Source organism: Rhipicephalus sanguineus, chromosome 4 (genome assembly GCF_013339695.2).
Source record: "Rhipicephalus sanguineus isolate Rsan-2018 chromosome 4, BIME_Rsan_1.4, whole genome shotgun sequence".
NCBI lineage: Eukaryota > Metazoa > Arthropoda > Arachnida > Ixodida > Ixodidae > Rhipicephalus > Rhipicephalus sanguineus.
This window is the reverse complement of record NC_051179.1, coordinates 48,632,572-48,654,743: the sequence shown is the minus strand read 5'-3', so window position 1 is coordinate 48,654,743 and position 22,172 is coordinate 48,632,572. Positions and strand designations below refer to the sequence as shown.

Sequence of the window (22,172 nt, the reverse complement as noted above, 5' to 3'; positions counted from 1 at the left end):
TGTCGGAGAGGTGCGATTTTGTTTCCGCTCCGAACGTCCCGAGGCAAAGTTGTGCACGTCGATTTTACGGTGGTTTCTTGTGCAGCAGACGTAACACTCGTGATCGAAGAGTCACATCTATACGTAGTGTAGTGTAACTACGCCGTTCTGCAAAAAAGAAGCTCCTGAGGGAAACTACTTGGAATTCGTGTATAGCTAGGACGCTGTGTCAGGCCACGGACGATGTGAGGCTGTTCTCTAATAAACTCGACGAAACTGTTAGTGCAGCTGGAGGGAGCACACCATGCGCAATGTTGTCGCGGTCTTGTATCGATATATTTTTTTTTTTAGGCCACTCCTAACCGTGCACAAGTGTGGCTCGTTGGGCTAGTTATTCACACATTTGTATTCCAGGTCACAAATTCGGCGTTCTTAACCGCGGTTTAGATAACTGCACTACGTTTACGTGCGAAATACTCCAGTTTCTGCGCAACCTCATCTATACTCATTCTTTGGCCACGGTTTATGACTTGCATCGCGTGAACGAAGCGAACGAGGCAGCTATATAACTTGCGTAATCACAGGGGCCTCAAAGCTTCCGGGACATCAAAATCCGCGAAGTGTGATGCGTGCACAGTGTAAGATTGAACACATGCTCGTTTTGCTGGCGTAATAACCAGCCTCTGAAGCGTCTGATCCTCCTGGTTTTAAATAGCACCTTTCCTCATGTTTGTCTGGTTGCATTCTGTTTTATTTTTTTTTTTTACGTAAAGAGAACAAGTTCTAGCTGGAAATCTTCCGCCATCGACTCTGCACTGGATCTCCGAGCGATCTCTTCTTTCTTTCTCTTTCATTCAATAAACCGCGTGAACACATCGCTGCTTGTTAAGGTCGATTTCCCGAAACTTGGATGTAGAGCCCGTTCACTAGCGTCACTGTCGAAACAAAAAGAAGAAAAAAAAAAGCACATTCATCGCTATAGCGTATACCGCGTGGCTATAGTCCGTGAAAAGGAATACAGAACAAAAACAATGAATAAATGAAACGAAGGCGTATGCGGCAAGCAAAGCGTTCCCAAAAGAACCGAAGGAATCGACGATTGCTTCGTGGTCATTTCTCACCGTGACCCAACCTATACCCTCTTTTCGCATCTGTCAAACTTCGTCTATAATGCTCGCGCGTGTTGCTGCCGTATAGAATGCGTTTTCTCTCCGAACAAAATGACGTTGCGCGTGCGTGAGTTTGTTTGAATGCGCGCGCAACCGTACACCCGCGCCTCGCGAAAGTATAGGAAGGCAAATATAAGCAAAAGAAAAAAAGAAAACGAGACGCACGAGCTTCGCATGCTTGCCGCCGCTGCTGCAGCGATTGAGGCAGGCTTTCCCGGGCGTCTCAGCGCGGGCACGTATAGCGGAGTCGAATGGTGTAATGAAGGGGTATATAACGCTTTTCGTAAATCCCGGAGTAGGCGGCTATTCGGTTAGGGATTACAGTGATCAGGTTCGAGGAAGGAAAACAAAAAAAAAAAGGAGTGATTCGAGAATGCGCGAGCACGCATATATATGTGTGTATATTCACTGCCATTTGACAGGCGGGTCGCCAGGGCGAAGGACGAGAATTGGAGTGTATTGGCGAGCGCGCGGGCAAAGCACAAAAAAGCGGAGACGGAGGCGGCGCGCTATATCATTGACCGATCGCGCATCGAAGCCAAAGGTTGGGGAGAGTATACGCGAGCTGAATGGCACGGATCAGGCTCGTTTTAAAGATTATGACCGGCTATTGACTGTCAAGTGCCTGCTTGGCGTAGCGGAATGCGTATGGTATAGCGTTGTGTGCTTACAGCGGGCCGACCGCTCGCTCATAGGCTTTTAAAAGGTCACTCTAGGAGCGGTCACCATAGACGCCAGCGCCTCGCTATCGTCGCCTGTGATGTATAGTGTACAGCGTTCCCTGTGGAGTCGTTCGACATTCATAAATGACAGCGCGATATACCGATGACCTCCTGTATGCACGTCACCGCTTACCTGCTAAGCTTCTGCGCCTCTACTGAAGGCGCCACGTTATAGGATACAGGGCGTGACGTCACGGACTCGTGTCGCTACGTCATCCGCCGTATATCCGCGTTGAAGGCCACGTGGATGTTGCTCAGGTCACACAGAGCTTTCCAGCAGGTGCAGTATTGAATATCCGAGCAAATCGCTCATTCAAGAAAGAAAGTACTTTTCTTAAACGAATGGGGAACGATGTAGCTTGAGATCGGGCTTTTGGAATGTTGAATGCAGCGAGCAACACTTAATATGTGCGGCTCTTCGATAACCTTCAAGGTCGTTCGTTTCTTTCGCATTTACTGCGTGGTCGGTCCGTTCTTGAGGTGTAGCACCAATCCATTGCGCTCGATTTTTGGGAATACTAGTGTCAAGTGTACTCTTAAAGCGACTTCTTCCGCTCGCCTTTCTCTTCTTTCCCTTCTCCTTCTTTATTACTTTACATTATTCGATGCACATCAACGATTATGATTTCAACCCGTTCTTTATATTAAATTAGAAGTCCAAGTAGTTTTAATTGTGTTTTTTTTACACGTACGCATGCATTTTTATTTTAGCAGATGGGTTGCCCCAGAGCCGTATATTCCCTGGGTTGCCCATAGGCCATGTAGGGTGGCAGGTGCTCTGAGGTGATCATTTACGTTTACCAAGAGCCTCAAGGTTCTCACACTAACCTGAGGTGTATTATAAACGTGACGGAAAATCATACGCATGTGCTTCTCCAGAACAAATTTCACCGTGCCCAGCGCGGCGAGCTTTTCGCACTGCTCATGTCGTTGTGCTCTTTTGTTTGCTTTTTTTCTTCGTGTACTTGGCCACGTTCTTTCTACGTCTCGTGTCGCCAGCGTCCTGTCGTCGCGCGTGCGCATCGTCCTCGACCTTGGCCGGCTGTGATTGTCTACATGTGTCCCACGCCTTAACGAGCACCGCCCGAAGCCGCACGCCTGCGCGCGCGTATGCGAGACAATGAAACAGCGATGGGCGTGCCTTTGCGTTTCCTTCCTCCCATTTTGTCTCTGACCGTTGTCACGCGGAGACAACAACTGTGTACTGGAGCACAGGCATTATTCTGCGCGCACGCAAAGGATGTACGTGGCGTAGATCAAGGTGAAAGCGGTCCAGTGACCGGCGAAGGAGATCGGTGCCCGGTACATATCATCTATAGGCATTTGCATATCGCTACCTTGGGAGACCACGAGGAGGGAACCGTAACTGTATCTTACACGAGCCCTGAAACGCTTCAGCGGTGCGCTACTGAATCTATATTTCTTGTATTTTTAATAATAATAATAATTGTTGTGGTTTTACGTCGCAAAACCACGATACGATTATGAGAGACGCCGTAGTGGAGGGCTCCGGAAATTTCAAACTGCTGGAGGTCTTTGTCGTGCACTTAAATCCCTGCACACGGGCCTCTAGCATTTCGCCTCCATCGAAATGAGGCCGCTGCGCCAGGGATTCAATCCCGCGGTGTTCGAGTCAGCAGCTCCTGCGTCCTCAAGGCTTTAGGCGCAAGTTGAGTTTTGCTGAATGCAGGTAACGAAAGTCTGAGTAAGAAGCTCAGATCTGTGTGATAATACTGTGTTAAGTCATGCTTGAACGCTGAGTAGCTTTAAATCCACAAGCGCAAACGGAGGAACCACGACGCACAGTGTTATACGAACATATTATTTTAATGATAAGGCGATTTGAGCAATCTGTTCTTTCTGTTCCATCACTTGTTCAAAATGTTGTCGCTGCAACTGTCAGCACCACTCGCGGTGTATACCACTGGCCAAAGGTGATCCACATTCCGGTCGGTACACGAAAGATTCTCACCGCTACACGCAATAGGTCACAACACAACAATGAAGGAAACGATGAAGCATATATGAAGCATGTATAGGCAGGAACTGTCGAATTGGCGGAGAGAGAAGGCGTCATTCCCGGCGCCAGAGATTCGTGCGAGGTCAGTCGCGAGGTCAGTCGCAAAAGCTGTTGACCGGAGCAAGATGCGTACGCGAGGAGAAGTGTTGTACGTCTCCCCCTATGTTTTCTTACACGCAACAGGCCACCACCTTCGACGAACTGAGTGCTAACGGTCACGCCACAGACATCATGAGACGGGGGACTTGGAGGTGGTAAAACCAGAAACGAACCGCGAACTCCGCCACGTATTACACGCAATAGTATCTCGGCGTGCCGCAGGTTTTACGCAGCGTTGTCGAAGACCTTTTGTGATCTTTCTATTTCCCCCTCATTCACAGAATCATTCACAGAATGATGCAGCGGGAGCGTACAGGTAGCCACATTGTTGCAAAGAGCTCGAAAGTGACTCTCGCCCATCTTGTGAATGCTGCTGTTTCTAAACCACAAAGCTGGATGTTTACGGAGTTCCCGTAAGAGGCGCCCATGTTCTGATAATGCATATTCCCCTTAACAGTAGATCCACCTGCAGCATTAGCATTTTGTTCATTTGTGATAAACCAATTTTATACGGATGACTCTGCACTTTCGTGTGCCCGTGCTCAGCTATATGAGAACATCGTACTCTCTCATATACGCGGAAGATAACTTCGTTTTGTATACATATATAGGTGCCATCAGACAAACGCGAAGTCCAGGAAAATGTAACCACGGGTGTCTTTGTTCGGGCGCCCTGCGTTTGCTGCGTAGACTGCAGCGAATAACGCCGCGAACAACCACATGCGCGTACCCACCCCTATAGGTCCCTTCCGTCTGTTCCGCATCTCTTTGTTCTCATTTCTATTCTGCATTTTTTTCTTGCGTAATTGTCACGCAGTTCTTTTATTGTTTCCCCTGCGGAGGCCGCAAAAAAAATGCCTGCCACTTGCTTATTCGCGCTCCATTCTTCCGCTATACGCAAGGACGTACCTTTTTTTGGTGGGTGTCTCTCGGTCTTGGCGTGCACGCGTCTTTGCTGCTCACCTGACCTTTGCGATTCCGCGACAGCCAGCGTTCATTTACTTCTCTTTTTTTTGTGTTCTCTCTTTCTGAACCTCTCCTTTGTGTACGCTACCTGCTGTCCTCCCCTCGGCCGTCATCTTCGCTGCTGAGGTCCACGGACAGTGACGGCTCGTTTCCTGTGACCAGCTGCATTATTTGCTGTCCGTACGGTAGCCCAGGCACTGCTTGATGTGCGCGGCAGTCCACTGCGCGACTGTCTGCGTGCTCTGTTTCCGTTACGTATACTCTTGCGGTCCTCTTCGTTTCGGTGGTTAGTTCTTTTCTCGCAGCTTTCCTGTTTGTTTCCACTTCTCTCTTTCTTCCCCGCTGGAGGGCTATCGCTTCTGAGCCTGGGTGACGTCACCGCGCAACCGACTGCCGCGCAGTATTCCCCTGGCGCCTTCTTTATTATTTACGCGGGTGGCGTCGGTGCGTCCCGCATTATCTCGAACCGTGGTGTTTGTGGAAACAACCGCAGCGGTCCCTGCTTCCCTTGGCTCTGGTAGCAGGAGGCGCAACCTGCTAACCCTCCTCTGTTCGTCGTGCGCGCTACTTGTCACTTTGCCTGATGTTTTGGCTTTCCGGTCGTGCACACGCTCGTCGGACGCCCTGCCTCGCTTTTCCTGCGGGTTTCTGCCCTCCCCGCTTTGTGCGCTGATGCTGACTGCGACGCGGTGACCGTGTATACAGATAGCTTCTTACGCTGTTCTCCGACCACTTTGCTTCCGCGGGGTTCCGTGCTGCTGTCCTTACTGTTATCATAGTGGGCTTCTCCACACAAAGTATCATATTGCAGGAAAGCCAGCTTTGTCGAGCACCGCTTTCAAGCGATTAACCAGTGCGAACAGGTAGAACATTTCTGGCTGGTATAACGTTTCTGAAGATATGCGTGTAACTCTTTCTCTCTCTCTCTCTCACACACACACACACACACGCACGCATACACAGACTAGCCTGCTTTGTTTGCTGTAGCCGGCTTTGTTTGCAACAAGGCTGCCGAGTAATGCGGCTACGAGGAAATGACTGCAGCTCTAAATTCCCTGCTGTTATAGCGCGTTTTAAATATTACTCCTTATTTTGGGTCTCTTCTTCGCTCGTACTCTATACGCCGGCGTAACTGACGACTTGAGGGTCGTTCTTGTGACCCATTTTCTTGCCTTGACGAAACCACATCCTGTGTGAGGCACCGCTTTCCATTCTCCTATTCTTCTCCTATTTTCGTAAATAAAGAACTGTCCGAAATCGTCAGCAGCAGTGAAAAAGAACGAATGACCTCCTACCTTCCCGCAATTAGCCGTGCCAAAACAATGACACCGACGGAAGCTCAAGGCTGCCGTTTCAGTGCGGCCCTTTGTTTCCTTCGTTCGGCGCTTTGCCTGAAAGCCGGCGGACGACGAAGGCCGAACTAGAGTGGTGAAAGAAAAGGACCTGCAGTTTCCTTTCTGGCGCTGAAATGAAGGGAGGCACGCGCGAGTGAACATGGATTATAGCATTGACAATTTCCGAACAGAGTTTGAGAGTGAACAAAAAAAGAGAAGTAGAAAGAGCCATACCACAAACCAAGCGAACAAATGTAAAAAACAAAAATGATAAGTCGAACATTGAATGTCATCTTTTTGCAGTTGAGGTTCTTCCGAAGGTCTTCATTTTATTAGTAGGCTATAGGTCTAAAAAAAAAAAAAAAGACGAACAAGACAGGACGGGTACCCCTTCCTGTGTCGTCCGTTTTTTAGCGTTACTAAAGCGTCAATTGAAGCTAGCGAATTAGCCCTGCAGCTTTGTGCCTTTGAGGCGCGTCAAAAAGAGTACAGGGACGTGCGATACACTGCGGCACAAAACTTCAGAGATTTCTTCAACATAGGAACGCGCACTGGCATCACTTATGGCTCCCAATAAATAGCGCTTCTCATACAGGTGAGACGGCTTCCGCACGCGCCTGTCATCACCGCCGGTGCTTCAGAGGCGAACCTCCTCACGAGCTCTTCGTATGCATGCCCGACGCAGTCTCGAACACGCACGCACGCACGCATGCACACAAGAAGGAGAGCTTGGCGCGGCTGTTACACGAACGCGCTGCTTGCTTGGGGCGGCGGCGGCAACTTTTTTCCTTCCGGGGCCGCCGTCGCCGCCGCCGTAACCAGTGCAAAAAGGAGAGCAGATCGACCCGGAGGCAGATCGCCTAATTGTCTCGATTGTCCGCCGCCGCCGGTTGTTTACAAAAAGCGGGTCAAAGTTTTCCCACGCGCAACGGGCGCCCGTTTGCCCACTGATTTTCCGCCCTCTTGAGCAATTCGGCCGCCGCCGATCGACTCGAGTAAGGACGACGCGCACGATAGAAGCACAATCGCAACCGAGCACGCCATACCCCGCCTACCAGTGAGCAGCTGAACCCCTTCTTCTTCATCATTCGCCTGCCTGCCTGCTTCCTGTAGCTCGACCGCTGACGCTGACGTCCTCCTCTCCCCTCACTGTGTCTCTTTAGTTCCTTCCTTCCTTTCTTTCGACGTCGTTGTCGTGTTCTTCTTGTCTAGTGTCTTCGCTTAGCCGTCGGCTCGGCTTGGCTCGTCTTTCGCGTGCCTGTTGTGTTTTTGTACTTCTTGTCTTACTGTTGCGCGACCCGTTCATATATTCATCGCTCCGTTGTTGACCCGCTGTCCGTCTCGAGCGGGCCCTCGTTTGACAATCGCCGCCATTCCAACGGATTCTACAGTGCTTTCTTTTGGTACAAGCTGCCGAGCCGCGGGACGGAAGCGCGCGTGCTCGAGTGTCCGTGTGTCGCTGCTGACTCTCTGGCTGCGGCATGCTTCCGTTATTCCATTCGGTCGCTTTTTTTTTTTTTTTTTCAATCGGATAGAACAACAAACGTATACGCTCGCAGCGACGAATGCTTGGTGAGTCTGAGAAGGAAGACGAATTCGTGTCGTGACGACCTGTTAGTGTAGCTGCGTGGAATTTTCGTTTTGTGGCAGCGTTTTTCTCGAGTGTGTGTAGCTTGATGTGATTCGTACAAAGGATCCGATGGAAACGATCCAATGGAAAGGAGGAGTGGGGGCCTTCACTTAAGAACGTGTGTATATCAGAAAGCGCTTTCTTTTTCTTGTGCTCCGAAGAATGGGAAAGCCACTCGAGATAGGAAATTTCGCCCGGAATGCTCGTCTTGAAGAATCGTTACGTTAACGACGGACCTGTCCTAGATGTTTCTTGCAATTTCTTGGAAAAGTGATGATTAATTTATGATTAGCAATTGAGGCCAGCGTTTACAAACCGCCTCTTGATACACGCGTTCGAGAGGTTATATAATACGTGCAGAAGCATGAAGTACATCATCAGGCCGAAGATTTCATCAGAGTGGTAACCTGCTCCACATCTTAGTGAGCTGTAAGCGTTTAATTAATGAGCTGCCCGTTGATTGAAACGAGACGTCACGACATCATCGAATTCGGTATAAAATCAACTCAAAGCTAAGAACTTGCAAAACATAGCGTCAGTTTTCTTTTACCTCTCCACTGCTCTGGATCAAAGCTGCAATTTACATTCGCGCATGTATGTGCGCGATGGTATGCCATAAGCAGGCGAGCGCTTGTATTTCAAACCGTCAACAGCACTTTTTTTTTTTTGAAAATAAAGAAAGAACAAGCAACTCCATAGGTGGTTCGATTTACAGTCGGGACGCATACCGCGCCTGGCCAGCGGCGGGCTTCGCCGTCCCGTCGTTGCCATACATAAACCATTCAATGCTTATCTGCGCGCCACGTAAGGTCACACAGGCTGCCGCCGCCGGCATAGATAAAAGCCCAAATCGGTGTTGACCACCTCAATCGACTGCGAGCTCGCACCGTGAGCCAAGCCGACGAATTCATTGCCATTTGCAATTCGCTCCGGTGCCGCACGCAAGCGGCCGCTCCAAGGACAGTTCCGCCGTGAAATGACCGCGCGCGGTACCCTGAGCGGTGTCTTTATTTTTTGCCGGTAACAACTGGCCTGCTACGCTATAGCTGGCTTGGTGACACAGCGTGACGCTTCGAGCCAAAGCGCCGGAGGCCTTGACAGTTGCGCACCTAATCTGTGGGTTGCTCCCGCAAGGTTTCATATACTTATCCCACCTTTTTGTGTGTGTGTTATGTATTTCTTCGTGATTTCCTTGGACTTCTTTCTTTTCTTGCATATAGCAAGCTGCTGTCGACTCAATAAGCTCAACCTGCTTGTTAACTGCTTGTATCTCCCACGCCGTACACGCGTGCGCTATTTATGTCCGTGTACCGTATAGCCTTGAATCGATGAGGTGTCCCTTCCACGGAGTGTGACGCCCTGAAGCGGTGTTGGATCATTCATGTAAGGACGGGGTCGCTTGTTTAAGAAGGAACGACAAGTTACGGCCTAAGCTTGCTTATCTTCCTCCGTCGCTTTGACGTTTGTGGCGCTGCGAATTTACCGCGGAGAGTCTTCACGTATACATACTGCTATGCTGCACGTTTATGCTGCTATTACCATGTAACCGCACGGGAATTAGGCATCTCCCGAACAGTAATCATAACAAGAAACGGGGGCCTTGACAAGAGACTCCACAAAATGTCGCTCCTTGCTTAATTTAACAGTTGGAATTACCAATAGTGCTGAAATTTACAGTTCGTGGGGATTCGAAGAGGAGAGCGTGTTCACTATGTTTCCTCATTTATCTCTGTTTTTACGGCTGCGTAGTCCTTGGTGGTTATTGACATGCTGTTTTAAATTACAATCAGACTGCATAATTCATGTCGTTGCTAGCCATAGCTTGTCGCATCGTTTTTGTACTCGGAGATATTCTACGAGAAACCTTTCATGTCATTATGGTAACAATATGAGGACACTGCTGACTCGGGGATTAATCTGCAGACTGACTGCATCGCTATAGTGCTCACGTGTGAAAAAAAAAATTAAGAACAGCCCCGTAACTGAAGCTGTGCTGCCATGCACACGAGATTTGTCGCGCTAGAACACAGGTTCGATAGCGATCTCACCAGAGCGCTACCGTTTGCGTGCGTCGCGCGTACGGCTCATCCGCGGTAGTCTGTTGGTTCCTTGTACTTTTATCGATGAAGAGAAGAAAGGAATAAGGAAGCAGCACGGCGTCAGGTTGCGTAAAAGGGGTGCACACCGGCGTATACACGCGTCATAATCTCACGTTCGAGGCCTTTGCGTGTGCGCTCTGCGTGACAGACAGACGAGCGAGCAAACGACTAGGAAAAAAAAGTGCGCGCATGCGGAGCTGCTGCTGCAGTTTTCCGGAAGAAGATCTGAGCACGCAATACACCCTTCGTCCGGAAGCATTCGCCACCCCCTCCCCCACCCCCTTCCTTTGCCTATTCCAAGTGTACCAGGCAATCACGGCGGCCACGAAAGGCAAGAGAACGAAATAGTAATAAGAAAGAGAGAGCTGGAAAAAAGAGAAAGGAAATTAAGAGCGCTGCTCTTCTTTATCGATGAACCATCGCAAGCACGTGCGAGAGAGAGAGAGAGAGCCGAGGCAAACAAGGAAGTGGTGCGGTTGATGAGCACAAGAACAATAACGAGATGAGGGAGGACTAGAAAACGGGGGCGAGGGCAAAGAAAAAAGAAAAGAAACTTTGAGCTACAGTAGTGACGGAGGCGGCTTCAAGTGGACGTGCTGACAGCTGACTTCAAAAAAAAAAAAAGTGCGGGGTAAATGCACAGAGAAGCCGCTGAACAACGAACTAAAACAACGCTCTAATAAACCCACGCTCACTGAGAAGGCCGCGGATACAATGAGCCAGCGTTCTGAACCGCCCGCCTGTTTCGAAGCTGCCAAAGTGCGGCCGGCCGCGTATCAGCGCCGACGGCAGCACGGAGGCAGGCGGGCGGGCATTCCTGGCCTCTACCTCTCACGTCTTCTTCGCCCCGGTCCCACCGTTCCCACATTAGGATGAAAGCGGAGAGGAAAGGGGAGGTCTTCTAAAACACCCTCCTTTCGCCTTCCTCCCCGAAGGCCAGAGGACTCGCCGTGAGGTCAAAGGACGACCGCCCCGACGAAACGACTACTATACGTACTACCGGACTTCGGCCGGCGGGACTGCGATGGCACGACGCGATGGTCGGCAGAGCCCGCAGAGCCCCCCGCGCACTTGCTGTTGCATCGGCTCCCTCTACGGTGGCGGTGCCGCCGCGATTTCTGCTTCTCCGCCGCAGCCTGCCTCCCTTCTGGGTCGACCCCGACCCTGACCTTTACCCTCCTCCTTCTCCTGCTGCTCCTGACTGCTGCTACTACACGGCTGCATCATCTTCGCGGCGTGGTGGGAAAGGGCAGCGGGCGTGCGTCGTTGGTCGCACAAAAGAAAGCTACTGCCGCCGCTGCCACCACTTTTGACCCCCCGACCCCGCTCTGCACGTCTTCTCAGGGCGCACATGCTCGCGCCCGCCCGTAGATACGACGCGGCATGACGGGCTCCTCTGCCGCCGTTCTTCCCCCGAGATCGTGCCGCTGCTGTAGCTCGCCCCCGGGCTTCGTTTGCTTGCTCAGCAAAAAGAGGGGAAGGAGAGAGTCCTTCACACACGCGTCGAGATGGCAAAATCGCCCTTTGGCTCCCATTCTCTTTCTTGCCTGGCTGGCCGTTCTGCTTTCGGCTTCGTCCGCGCCAGCTTTCGTTCCTTCTTTTCTTTGTTTTGTCGCTTCCTTCTTCGAACAAAACAAAGTTTTTCTGCATACGCGCGTGTTCGAGCCCGCGGCAGCCGAAGCTGACCACACGGCCTCCAGCACGTGAATGATAGATGCCGTCGTGCCGACGGGTCACGAACCGGCGGGTCACGACGCCGCTGCTCCTGCTACAGCAGCGCCCGGCGGCAGGCAGGTAGCCTGTGGCCCTCTCTGTTCCGAAGGCTTCACACGAGAAGGCAAGGGGGGACGCCCCGCTATATCCACTGATGCCGGCGGCTCTGCCTCTCTCGGCGCTCCGCGTCGTGACGGGGTCCCCCCTCCAACGGTAGCCTTTCTCCGGCCAACGAAAGGCCGCCCCTCCCTCTTCCCAGGCACCGGCAGTAGTCCTGGAACGCACGCACCTACTGTATCCGCCGCCCCCCTCGCCACCGCGACGCGCAGCTCGCCCGGGCGGTTTGTTCTCCCGCGTGGCCGCCTGTGGCTAATAAGCTGGCAAGCTGCAATTTTAAAGCCGCGTTCGAGGCACATGGGGAGCATGGAGGGGGGGGGGGGGCACGACGGCCAAGCAGCCGCTCACTGTTATGAAGGGGCGGCAGGGTCAGCTCGCTGAAGGAAAACAAAATGAACGAAGACGGGGAAAGCCGAGGGGGCGTGAGGCACGACGCGCACCTGACAGGTATGCGCCGCTTGTCGTATGCGTCCTTCCGTTTACCGAGTGGAATTCGGTAGTCGCCTTCTCCTCAGCTGGTAGCACACACTCCCGCTACTGCTCGCCGCGGCTTCTTGCTCCCTCTTATTTACCTTTGCGGTCTCCTCGGTCGGTAGGGCGGTGAAACCGCGTCACGAGAGCTCTCACTCTCTCTCTGTCTCTCCTTGCACACCTGTTTCCCTCTCCCTCCGATTTTCTTCTCGAGCGGAGAAAGAAACCCGGAACCGATACTGAACGTCTCTCATCAGTGTGTCAAACGAGCTGTAGGAACGGCCATAATCTCCATGCACTGTTTCATAGAAGGTGCGGACGTTATCTGTACTTCAAATTGGAACATCGTCGCTTGCTGAGAGGTGGAGGATGGAAGAGAAGCGTTGCTGTTATCTACATCTGTCATTTTATTTCTTGTCTAGTATCGCGGTGATCGTCGTTTAGCTGACCTCATCCAACTCAATAGGTATAGAGACGTTCATTAGAAATGACGCCGCCTATTTCTTGGCTCCTGGGCTCGGTAAGATGTGTACTGACGCAAGGTTTGGATACGGGCTAGTTGCATTCCATTTTAAATGTGACTGCAGCGCATGAATGACTTGATGAATGGCGTCATGAACGAAATGACGTAATTCTAAACCGAGCTCAGGTACGCTCCACTTCGTCTCGAACACCCTGCTATTTTTTCTCGGGTGGTTGAAGGGTGGGACTAGTTGCGTAATGCAGCTCGTCGGTTACGCTCAAGAAGTGCCTTGCTTCATGAAATGCGCCATGAATCTTTCTTTCGCCTTTCTATGCGCGCGCTTAAAATACTTCAGCAGGGGATGACTGCCGGCGTGTTTCATTGATCCCCAACCGCAGAAAGCTGTAGCTCGCTTTGGTAGTGGTGGGCATACAACCGGAGAAACGAATGGGACGAAAACTAGCTAAAAGAAAATCCCGAAAAGAAAGTCAGTTCTTCAAGAAACTGCGACCCTCTCAATGAGAACTAATACGAATAAGGGTAAGAATTTCGAGAACCCTATGTACAAGGCCTCGGTAAAAAAAAAAAAATTGAAGAGGCATACTTGCGTTGAGAAACGAAGGGTGAAAGAAGATGGGGAAGGAACAAAAATTCAAATAGGAGCAGCGGAAGAGAGGGCAACGAAAGGGCAGTCAACGTACCGATGGTCTAGGCAACACGCGCGTTCAGCCCGTGGCTATGGTGGCGCGTAGTACGCGTAGTATATAGTAGCAGTATACTGGGCGGTATAGAGGAGTGGGGCGACGGCATTTTGAGAGCTATAGAACGGGCGCCGGGGACGAGAGACTTCAAAAGAGGTAGTTGCGTGATCGCTCGAGATTTCAAAAGAGAGCGCGCCGCCGTGTAGTTTTCTGAAAAGAAGGGGAAGAAGAGGGGCGGATGAAAAGATGGTGCGGGAATGGAGGGGGGGGGGGGGAGGTGCTGTCGAAAGAACGAATTGCGAAAGCAGGTGCGGAGTGGCGAATGAAAAGGGGGAGGGGGGGAATTCTGGCACGATTTTTATACCTCGAATCTCCTCAACTCTCCCTTCTTTCTTTCATTCCCCTCTCAAGCTATATTAGCCTCCGTATTCTGCAGATACACACATACACATTGCAGAGAGAAGTCAGGTTTTACAATACACGGCTTCGCGGCGTAATCTATGCGATTTCGGATTTGGACATTCGCGCAGCTTCTCCTGGATCTCTCGTGCTCCTATATTTATTTTGTCGCCGCCGTTTCTTCAGCGTCGTTCCTTGACTGTGTTTTACTGGAGGATGGGTACGCAAGAATACGAAAAAGAAAGGAGTATAGGGCGTTTTTGGCATATACGGTGGTGCCCGGTTCGTCATTCACGCTGCTGGTCCGTTGATATCTGCTGGCGTCATTGTTTGGTCGGGGCGGATTCTCTATACCAACGCGGGGAGAATGAGGGGTCGGACAAAAGGACAGAGAGGTTCGCATGGCACGGTCGTCAGGGGTCAGTAGCCACCGGTTTCTCCGACATTTTTGTTTGTTTTGTTTTTTTCTCGGTCAAGATTCGAAGAGACGACGCTTTTCTACCTACCATATAAACTCACGGGGATCCGCCAGCGAGTCGTAAGACCCCGCCTGATGAAAAGACCCGAGAAGGACGGATTGAGAAAAAAAAAAAGACTATAGGAGAAGGCTTGAGGCGGCGACAGACTCTATACCGAGGCAGCGTTGAGCATCGTATGGAGTCGCAGCGCGCGAAGGTCGAGCTTCTTATATTATATAGTTCGAGCAACTCAGCGAGACCGCGCCTGATATTATCGCTCTGAGCCAGCCGTACCCCGATGTGATGACTGCCCTCTTCTCTAGTGCTGATCACGCTCGCCAGGCACGGCGGCCGCGCCTGTTGCGAAGTAAGTGTGAACGGGCTTAGTGTGAACCGCGAAAAGCCGCGCGTATTTTTTATCATTGTTTTTTTTTTTTTTTCTAACGCTCGCGCGCTTTCGGCTTATGTCTTGAAAGGGTATTGTGCGAACCCTGCTGGCGCGGATGTTACCCGTCTTTTCCCCTGAGATTTTTCCGCCTTTTATTTTTTTCGGTGATGAACGATGCGAAACACCTTGTCCTTAGCCTTATAGGTCCCTTCTGCCCCTTTTGTCCGAGATTCCTTCCTTCCCATATATATTTTTTTTTTAACGAAGGTATGCGCACGTGTGAATCGGCCATTCTTGCGATCTTACACGAAATGCCAGGTGTCCCGCGACCTACGGGAGTTGGCGAAGCTTTTATGATGCTTATACATGCGACGCTCGCGATACGAAAAGAACGGTTTTCAGTTACGGCGTCGCTGTTCACAGCCGGTGGATTGTATAGCATTATAGGCTGCAGGTCAGAAAGCCGTTTATATAGCGACTCTTCTCTCGACGAACGTGATGTAACGATCGTAGAACGAGGGCCAAAATGTGTACACTTAAGGGGGGGATCGTCCCATATACCGTGTACGCTGAGCCATAGCCTCCTTTATACTTCTGTGCCTGCCATGTGAGCCGAGCGAGACCGTCGGCGGTCCGCTCCACTCTTCCTGGAATTACGCCGCGGGCTGCCGCGTGGTGGCGCCAGTCACGTAGAGCTGCCGTCCTGCCGTGCCGAACGGTCTGGCATGCTACTGCCGCAACGATAAGTTGACTTCTGGCACGTTGCGGTCACGCACGTTGCTTTTACTGTCTGTAGCCTTTAATATTCAGTGACTGCAGCCTTTAGTAACCAGCACTTCGTTTCGGAAGTCAATGTAACGTCGAGGCGTCGTTTGACGTTACAAAAAAAAAAAAAAAAGAAAGCGCAGAAATCGACGAGTAACACGTCCTGAAGTAAGCCGGTAGCTTTTCATGTTTTCGAGTGTGAATCAATACATCGCGCATGCATCGCGAAGGAGGCATTCAATAGCAACACTTCGTTGTTTTGAGTAAGCTTATATCGTAGTCTTAATAGACGCTGTTTGTCTGAACCTGAACACTGACCATGCATGGTGTGCGCGGTACATGTAAGTTTCATATTTTGCACCAGTAAGTGACCATTTTAAGACGAGAAAGAAGATGTCTATTAAGGTCTTGTTTTTCTTTGTTAGACACAATATTAATGAGAACTGACAGACAATAATGCCAATGAATGTATAAGGGATATTATTTGTAGTATTTAGGATATAAACGTGAAGAAAGCAAAGTGGACGGAAAGATAACTTGCCGCCGGCGGGGACCAAGCCTACGACCTTTTAATATCCCCTATACTTTCATTGGCATTATTGTCTGTTAGTTCTCGTTAACATTTTAAGCCAAGTTGGCCATGTTTTTGATCAAAGGTGCCCTATCTCGACTATATAGTATGTAGTTATCTGGTTTCTGTCTGATTTAGCGTGAACCGCTGACTGTTGGCCGACACATCTAATCTGCATGGTTGTTACTTTCTGGACTGTTTATTGGCATATATATATGGCCTACTGCTGTGTACCACGCTGCCGGTCGGATTCAAAGAGCACTTAATTCCTGGCATCTCGTTCCATGAAATTCCCGCGGACGAAACACTGCGGCAGCAGTGGATAAAAGCCATACGGATATGCAGATATGTATCTACAGCCACCGACAAATTGACATTTACAAGTCAATCTCGCAAAAGCCTCTGAGCAGAAAGTATATATGTTAAGCTTTAAGAAGCAGTTTCGTCTTTTATGTCTAAGAATAAAATGCTTGCGTGCCGATCAGCTGCCACTGAATCGGTTTCCTGGACCTAAGTTTTGCCTGCTGCCAACTTGCGCCCAGTTTCCACTTGGAATGTCTCGCTATCCCTTTAATTTGTTTCCTTTATATGCCGCACTCCTGCAAGAAAAACCGCATATACGAAATATATCCTAGGCTTCTCGTGAATATAATAATAAAGACATTTGTGGCGTCTACAACAGTACGTCCGTTTGTGTTGACCCAGGCCCCCTCCTTCAATAATCTTTTTTGCAAGATCATGGTAATCAATAATAAATGTAAACTGAATTCCGCACAGTTCCCACCACAGGGTGCGGGTTCGTTTCTCAGCCGCACAAGTCGTGTTCGACAAATACCACTCGTATGTCGTGGACCACTGTGTGCCTTTGAAGAATGGCTGTTCTTATTATTTGAAGGCGCAAAACCAACGAGTGCGGTGTAGCGGTACGATAACGGCCGCGACAGCCGCGTATTCGGGCCATCCACTTCTCGGCGCTCGAACGGCCTCGCCTGCCTCGCCACCCAACGTGAGTGGCGCCACCACGAAGGCAAGTGGCGATTCTCCGCAACTCCGGCGACGGCGCGCTCCTATTGTTCCCTCGACGACGTAGCAGGCACAGAAAGTATAGAGGAGGCTATGGCTGAGCCGAACGCACTATTTTCTCGTTATTCTGCGTGCTTTTGTCCATTTTACTTTGATAACCACTTCTATGGACGACTTCGTGCAAAAGCGCGTGCCACGTACACGGAAGTTCAGTTACTAAGGCAAGGGAGTCAAGTGTAGACGTTTGCTTGTCACAGTTGGTTACTTTAGCGGATATAAAAGAGAAAACCTGAAGCATGTAGGATGGGCTCCGCTGACGCTCCTTTGTCGTGTATTGTGATGAAGAGGACAAGGTTGCATATGAGGCAGGAAGGTCAACGTCAACCGCAGGACTGGTTCCGGTTAGCTACCATCCGTTTCGCTGAAAATGGTGTGCTCGGGGTGAAGGTGATGACGATTACAATCTGAAATTTCCACTGATTTCGCCGTTCGGGGCGCTGCCATCCGGGGGGGGGGGGGGGGGGTGGCAGTGTCAGCGCCATACATTGACTTAATAGGGGGGGGGGCGCTGCGACGAACCTTCGCCCCCCCCCCCCTAAAGGGGAACCCTGCGCACGCCTATGATCATAAGTACAAGCACGAGACGCCCACGATCGAAAGAAGCCGGAATCAGTCACGCCTTCCTGTGTGGAGCTAGCTTCCTTTCACAAATAATGTGTCACGACTCCTGTCGATGAACTGCTCGTGTCTTGACGCCGGCTTTGGGATTTTGTTACACGCCCGAGACAAGTGGTGTTCTCGTAAGAACGACAGATGGAGACGTGCGCTTACGTGGGCGGAAACTATGGAATGACTGATGTCTGCTTGAAAGGCCCTGTGCTTCCAAATGATCGAATTGACAGCTGATGCATAGATCACGGCCTGTTTGTTTAATCAAAGGGCGTATCAGTACCAGATCTTGGCGTCCTAACTTCCTTCGCGTCTGAGTCGACCAGAGCGTAAAAGATGGCAGTAAAATAGTAATCAGGATTGAGTATCGTGATTGAGTACTCTGTGAGGAGCAATGAGTTAGCGTGAGGTCGTGATATATAGGGTCGCTGTCATAGTAGCGCTGACAGGCAGGTATCTGTCATGTGTACAAGTGAGCATCAGCCCGCAAAATCTACTGGAGTCGTTTTATATGTTAGTGCTAGCGTTGTTTGTGTGGCAAAGTGGATGGTACAGTGTGTGATGCGGTCGATTCACATTTGCTCACTTCTTCCTGTCGCTCTCGAAAGCTCATCCCACCTTTTTCTTTGTCTTGTCTTCGCAGAAATTCCGTGAGCAGTCGATCGACGGCACGAGCCTCCCTCTGCTGACCGAGGACCACCTGACCGTCTACATGGGCATGCGACTCGGGCCGGCGCTCAAGCTGCGTACCACGCTGGCCAAGATGACGGGCCGCTGCACGGTGTGTATGCATTGCATCCACTGCCACGGGGAGGAGAACGACCGGCGCTCGACGTTCTCTGCGTCGCCGGCCTCGACGCCGGCAGCGACCGCCCCCGCCACGGCTTCTTCCGCGGCGGGCTCCTCCGCCGCCGCACCGCCCCCGGCACCGGGCACCCCCGTCGCGGCGAGTACGCCCCCCGCTCCCCCGTCCGCGACGCCACCCAGGGCGTCGCCAGCGCCCGCTCACTCGCCGGCGTCGAGCAAGTGAGCTTCACAAGCACGGTCTTCACGCATGCAGCCATTGGAAGAGAGTCCCTTTGCTCACCACCAAGTCCCCGAAAGGAAAGAAAGATACGCGTCTGTGTGCTCAAGGACCGGAAAAAGCATCCGTGCGCGTTGTGTGTGCGCGCGCGTGCGTTGTACACTGGCAGCTTGAGCGAACGGCGCCACCGTCTCATCACCCTCCTGCCCAGAAGTCAGACAAGTGTCTATCTCTCGCCCCACAACGCGAACTCAATAAAGCACGGACTCTCTATCTTCTCCTATGGCTCACTCGAAAGCCGGAGGAGAAATTCTTCTCGTCAAACCGAGACAGAAGCGGTAGCAGCGTCAGGGCTGGTGCGGCTTTTCGCTCGCTACGCGCGTCAGCGATCTCCGTCTCATCTCCTCCCGACCATCGTTGCTGGCGAAGACCACACAAGTCAACGCGGCGCGTTCGCGTTGTGGAACGTTGCGTACCCCATCCTGGCGACCTCGTGAACCACTCACTGCTTTTGTTGCCGTTGCACCCTCAATGTTTGTGCGCGCCCTGCCTCGGACAAACTTTCTTTCCCTCACCTGTACGTCCACACAACGTCGACGGGGACCCCGCCCACAGCAGACTCCTTTCGCGGCTCAAAGACAAAGTTGAATTGTGTGCCGGTGCGACAGGACGGGAACAGTCAGACCGACGGCGTCGCATTTCCGGCGTGTCACTGCAGAATGGACACTGAACTGTGCCGTTCTGTCTGCGCCGCAGTCTTGTGCGCGGGTCTCTTATTCTTGCGGGGTTGATGTCCCGCGCTTGTGTCGCGCATGTTCGAACCGATCGGTTGCAACGCACGTCCGAACCGTTCACGAGAAGGCCGCGCGCGCTGAGTGCGAGCACGTCACGAATCCTTCTACGCGTCTTGCCCTTCCGCAGTCCTGGTACACGTAGAGGCCGAGGACGTCCACGATGGTTTGGCGAAAGCATCGCTCAATCGCCTTATTCTTTTTTTTTTTCTTAAGGCCGGGGTGAAAGTGACGGCCTTATAATTTATTCAACCCGATCTCGGAGTTAGCGAAGTTCTCACTCTCTCTCTCTCTCTCTCTAGATATACGTGTCCTAAGCAGCACACAAAAAGAGCCCGCTCGCGAAACTAAACGGGGGCAGAAGAGACACAATTCCACAACCCTTTCCCGTATCCGTTTGTCCCCCCTGTCAGGTCGCTGCGTCAACTTTGTTACGTTTCCTTTAACGCAATGCTCAACGTTGACCATTTCTTTATACTGTCCCGGTGTCGCGTACGCGCTCGTCTCGTGATCTCGCGTCGTCGTGCGAGCGTGCGCGGAAGAAGTTGAGGTTGACACATACACACACATACATTGACGTCCGGGGTATTCTCCGCGACATCTAACGACAGGACGACTTACACTAGACTGTCCGGCACATCGTGACTCCTCGGCAGGGGGGATATCAAGGCGGTATAATAATACAGGAAGCTTTATCGTAAGTCACAGGAAATGGGAGTCTCGCGGTATAGTTGTACGAGACCGCGCTCAGGCGAGTTGGAGAGAACAGACCCTCAGCGACGACAAGAAGTAATAATTTCAATAATTATCATAATAATATTTACGATGGCGATGGTAATAATCCTCGCGTACGTTTCGCGTTGCTCTGTAAGGAGTGGTGACCGCATCATCACGCTGTGACTGCGATATCTTCGGGAGGCCCGGTGTCATGCGTAACTCTGTATACCGCGTGTGGCGGCGGGCCTGTCGCCTTCACTATTCATTCCACGAAGAAAAAAAAAAAATCTCGTTTTTTTTTTTTTTGTTCTCTCTCAATCCTTTTCTTTATTTGCTAGTTTATTTTCGTGTTCCTTTCGGTTTCTTAAAAAGGGTTCTACCTTCGCTCGTGAGTCAACGGTGTTATTTTTGTTTTTTTAGTGTGTCTCTCGTGTCACGCGTGTTACACATTCATGAGCATGCTTGTTAATCCGCACGCACCTTTTTTTTTTTTTTTTTTCACGTGCATGTGGTCGGAAAACATCCCCCGTTCTAAGAGTTGAAGAAGAAAAAAAAAAATGTCCTCACATTCTCTATATCGTCGCACCGTTGCTCCGAGCGATGTGCGTGCGAACTATTCAAACGGATCCCGTGGTTATAAGATGTTCGCGTCGTTTTGAAAAGTGTGATTATCTCAAAAAAAGAGAACCATATTTCACCCGCTGATTTGTTCATCTTATGCGAACTGTTGAGGTGTGTCGATGCTTTGTGTACCATTTGCGGGGGATCGTGTGTGTACGTGTGAGCTTCGCCTACCGCCCGTCCTTTATGATCCATCAGAGCTGTGTGTTCTCATAGGTGTCTCTCTGACAGTTTTTCTTTTTTGTACTTTTTTTTTGTAATTCTCTTTCGCGCTTGGTGATCTCATTCTAGTCATAACCGATCCTGAAAAATGACATATGTGACATTGTTTTACGGAGCAAACGAGTGCTACTTTTTTATGTGTGTGTGGCGAGTCGAGGTTTTATGCTTATTTTTCATATAAAAGAAACGCTTGAACATTCTACGTGCGTACCTTTTTCCATTGTGGGGTCAGAAAAAAAAATGTAAGCTTACTCTGTCTCTATCGTTTTTCTTTTGTTTTTTTATTTTCTGTCTGTTCGGCAATATCTCGCGACTTGAGAGTTTGCCAAGCTATATGCGAGTTGTCTGGCGAGTTCATTGAGGTTATATACTGAACTGCAAAGAGTTAAACATAGAAGATGCCCTCTTAATGACGATAAAAAGAAATGAAAGTTTACAGGGAATACACGTCGAATTCTGACCACACTTTGCACGGTTGTGATTGAATGACATCGTGGTTTAATATATACACTCGTGTATTTATACCTTGCCGAATACTGTTTCCATCTTTCTTGGTTTCTTTTTCTTCATGGTTCGAATTATTTCACCGCCTAATAAAATTGCTGATGATCGCTTCGACGCCGACTGCAAGTCATTAGCATACTTCAGAAAAAAAAAAACGAGATTTATGACGTTCCCATTTTTCATCGGTGACGTTAGATGCCGCTGATCGCAAAATATAGCCGGTGCATTGGTATTTTACTTGCAGATCTATTTGAAATCCGGTGCCGCACGTGCAGGTTCTAATTTTGGCGATAAAAATCGGCGTTATCCTTGAACTCAGCAATTTGAAGCATACGTTATGAAAGAAATCTTGATGTCGGTAAACCAGTCTAAGTTACATTGTCAAGATTCTGTCGCAAATCCCCCTGTTCTATCAAGCAAGTTAACGCGATTAACCAAATCCAGCATCGCATGCCTCAAGAGTCAGAATTCCGTTTTGTAATGCTTCGGTGTCGTACGAGTCAAAATCATCGTTCAGAATATCGTGTTCAGCGTCAA

At 50.5% G+C, this 22,172-nt stretch overlaps 1 protein-coding gene across 1 annotated transcript in view; it reads left to right on the top strand.

Moving 5' to 3' along the window:
• Nucleotides 1–21,311, top strand: part of LOC119389934 (mucin-19) — a 475,744-nt gene extending 454,433 nt beyond the window's left edge. Inside the window, exon 7 of the mRNA XM_037657383.2 lies at nucleotides 18,400–21,311. Coding sequence (XP_037513311.1) covers nucleotides 18,400–18,786 — 387 coding nt within the window. The 3' untranslated portion in view covers nucleotides 18,787–21,311. The remainder of the gene's footprint in view (nucleotides 1–18,399) is intronic.
• Nucleotides 21,312–22,172: the final 861 nt, after the last annotated feature.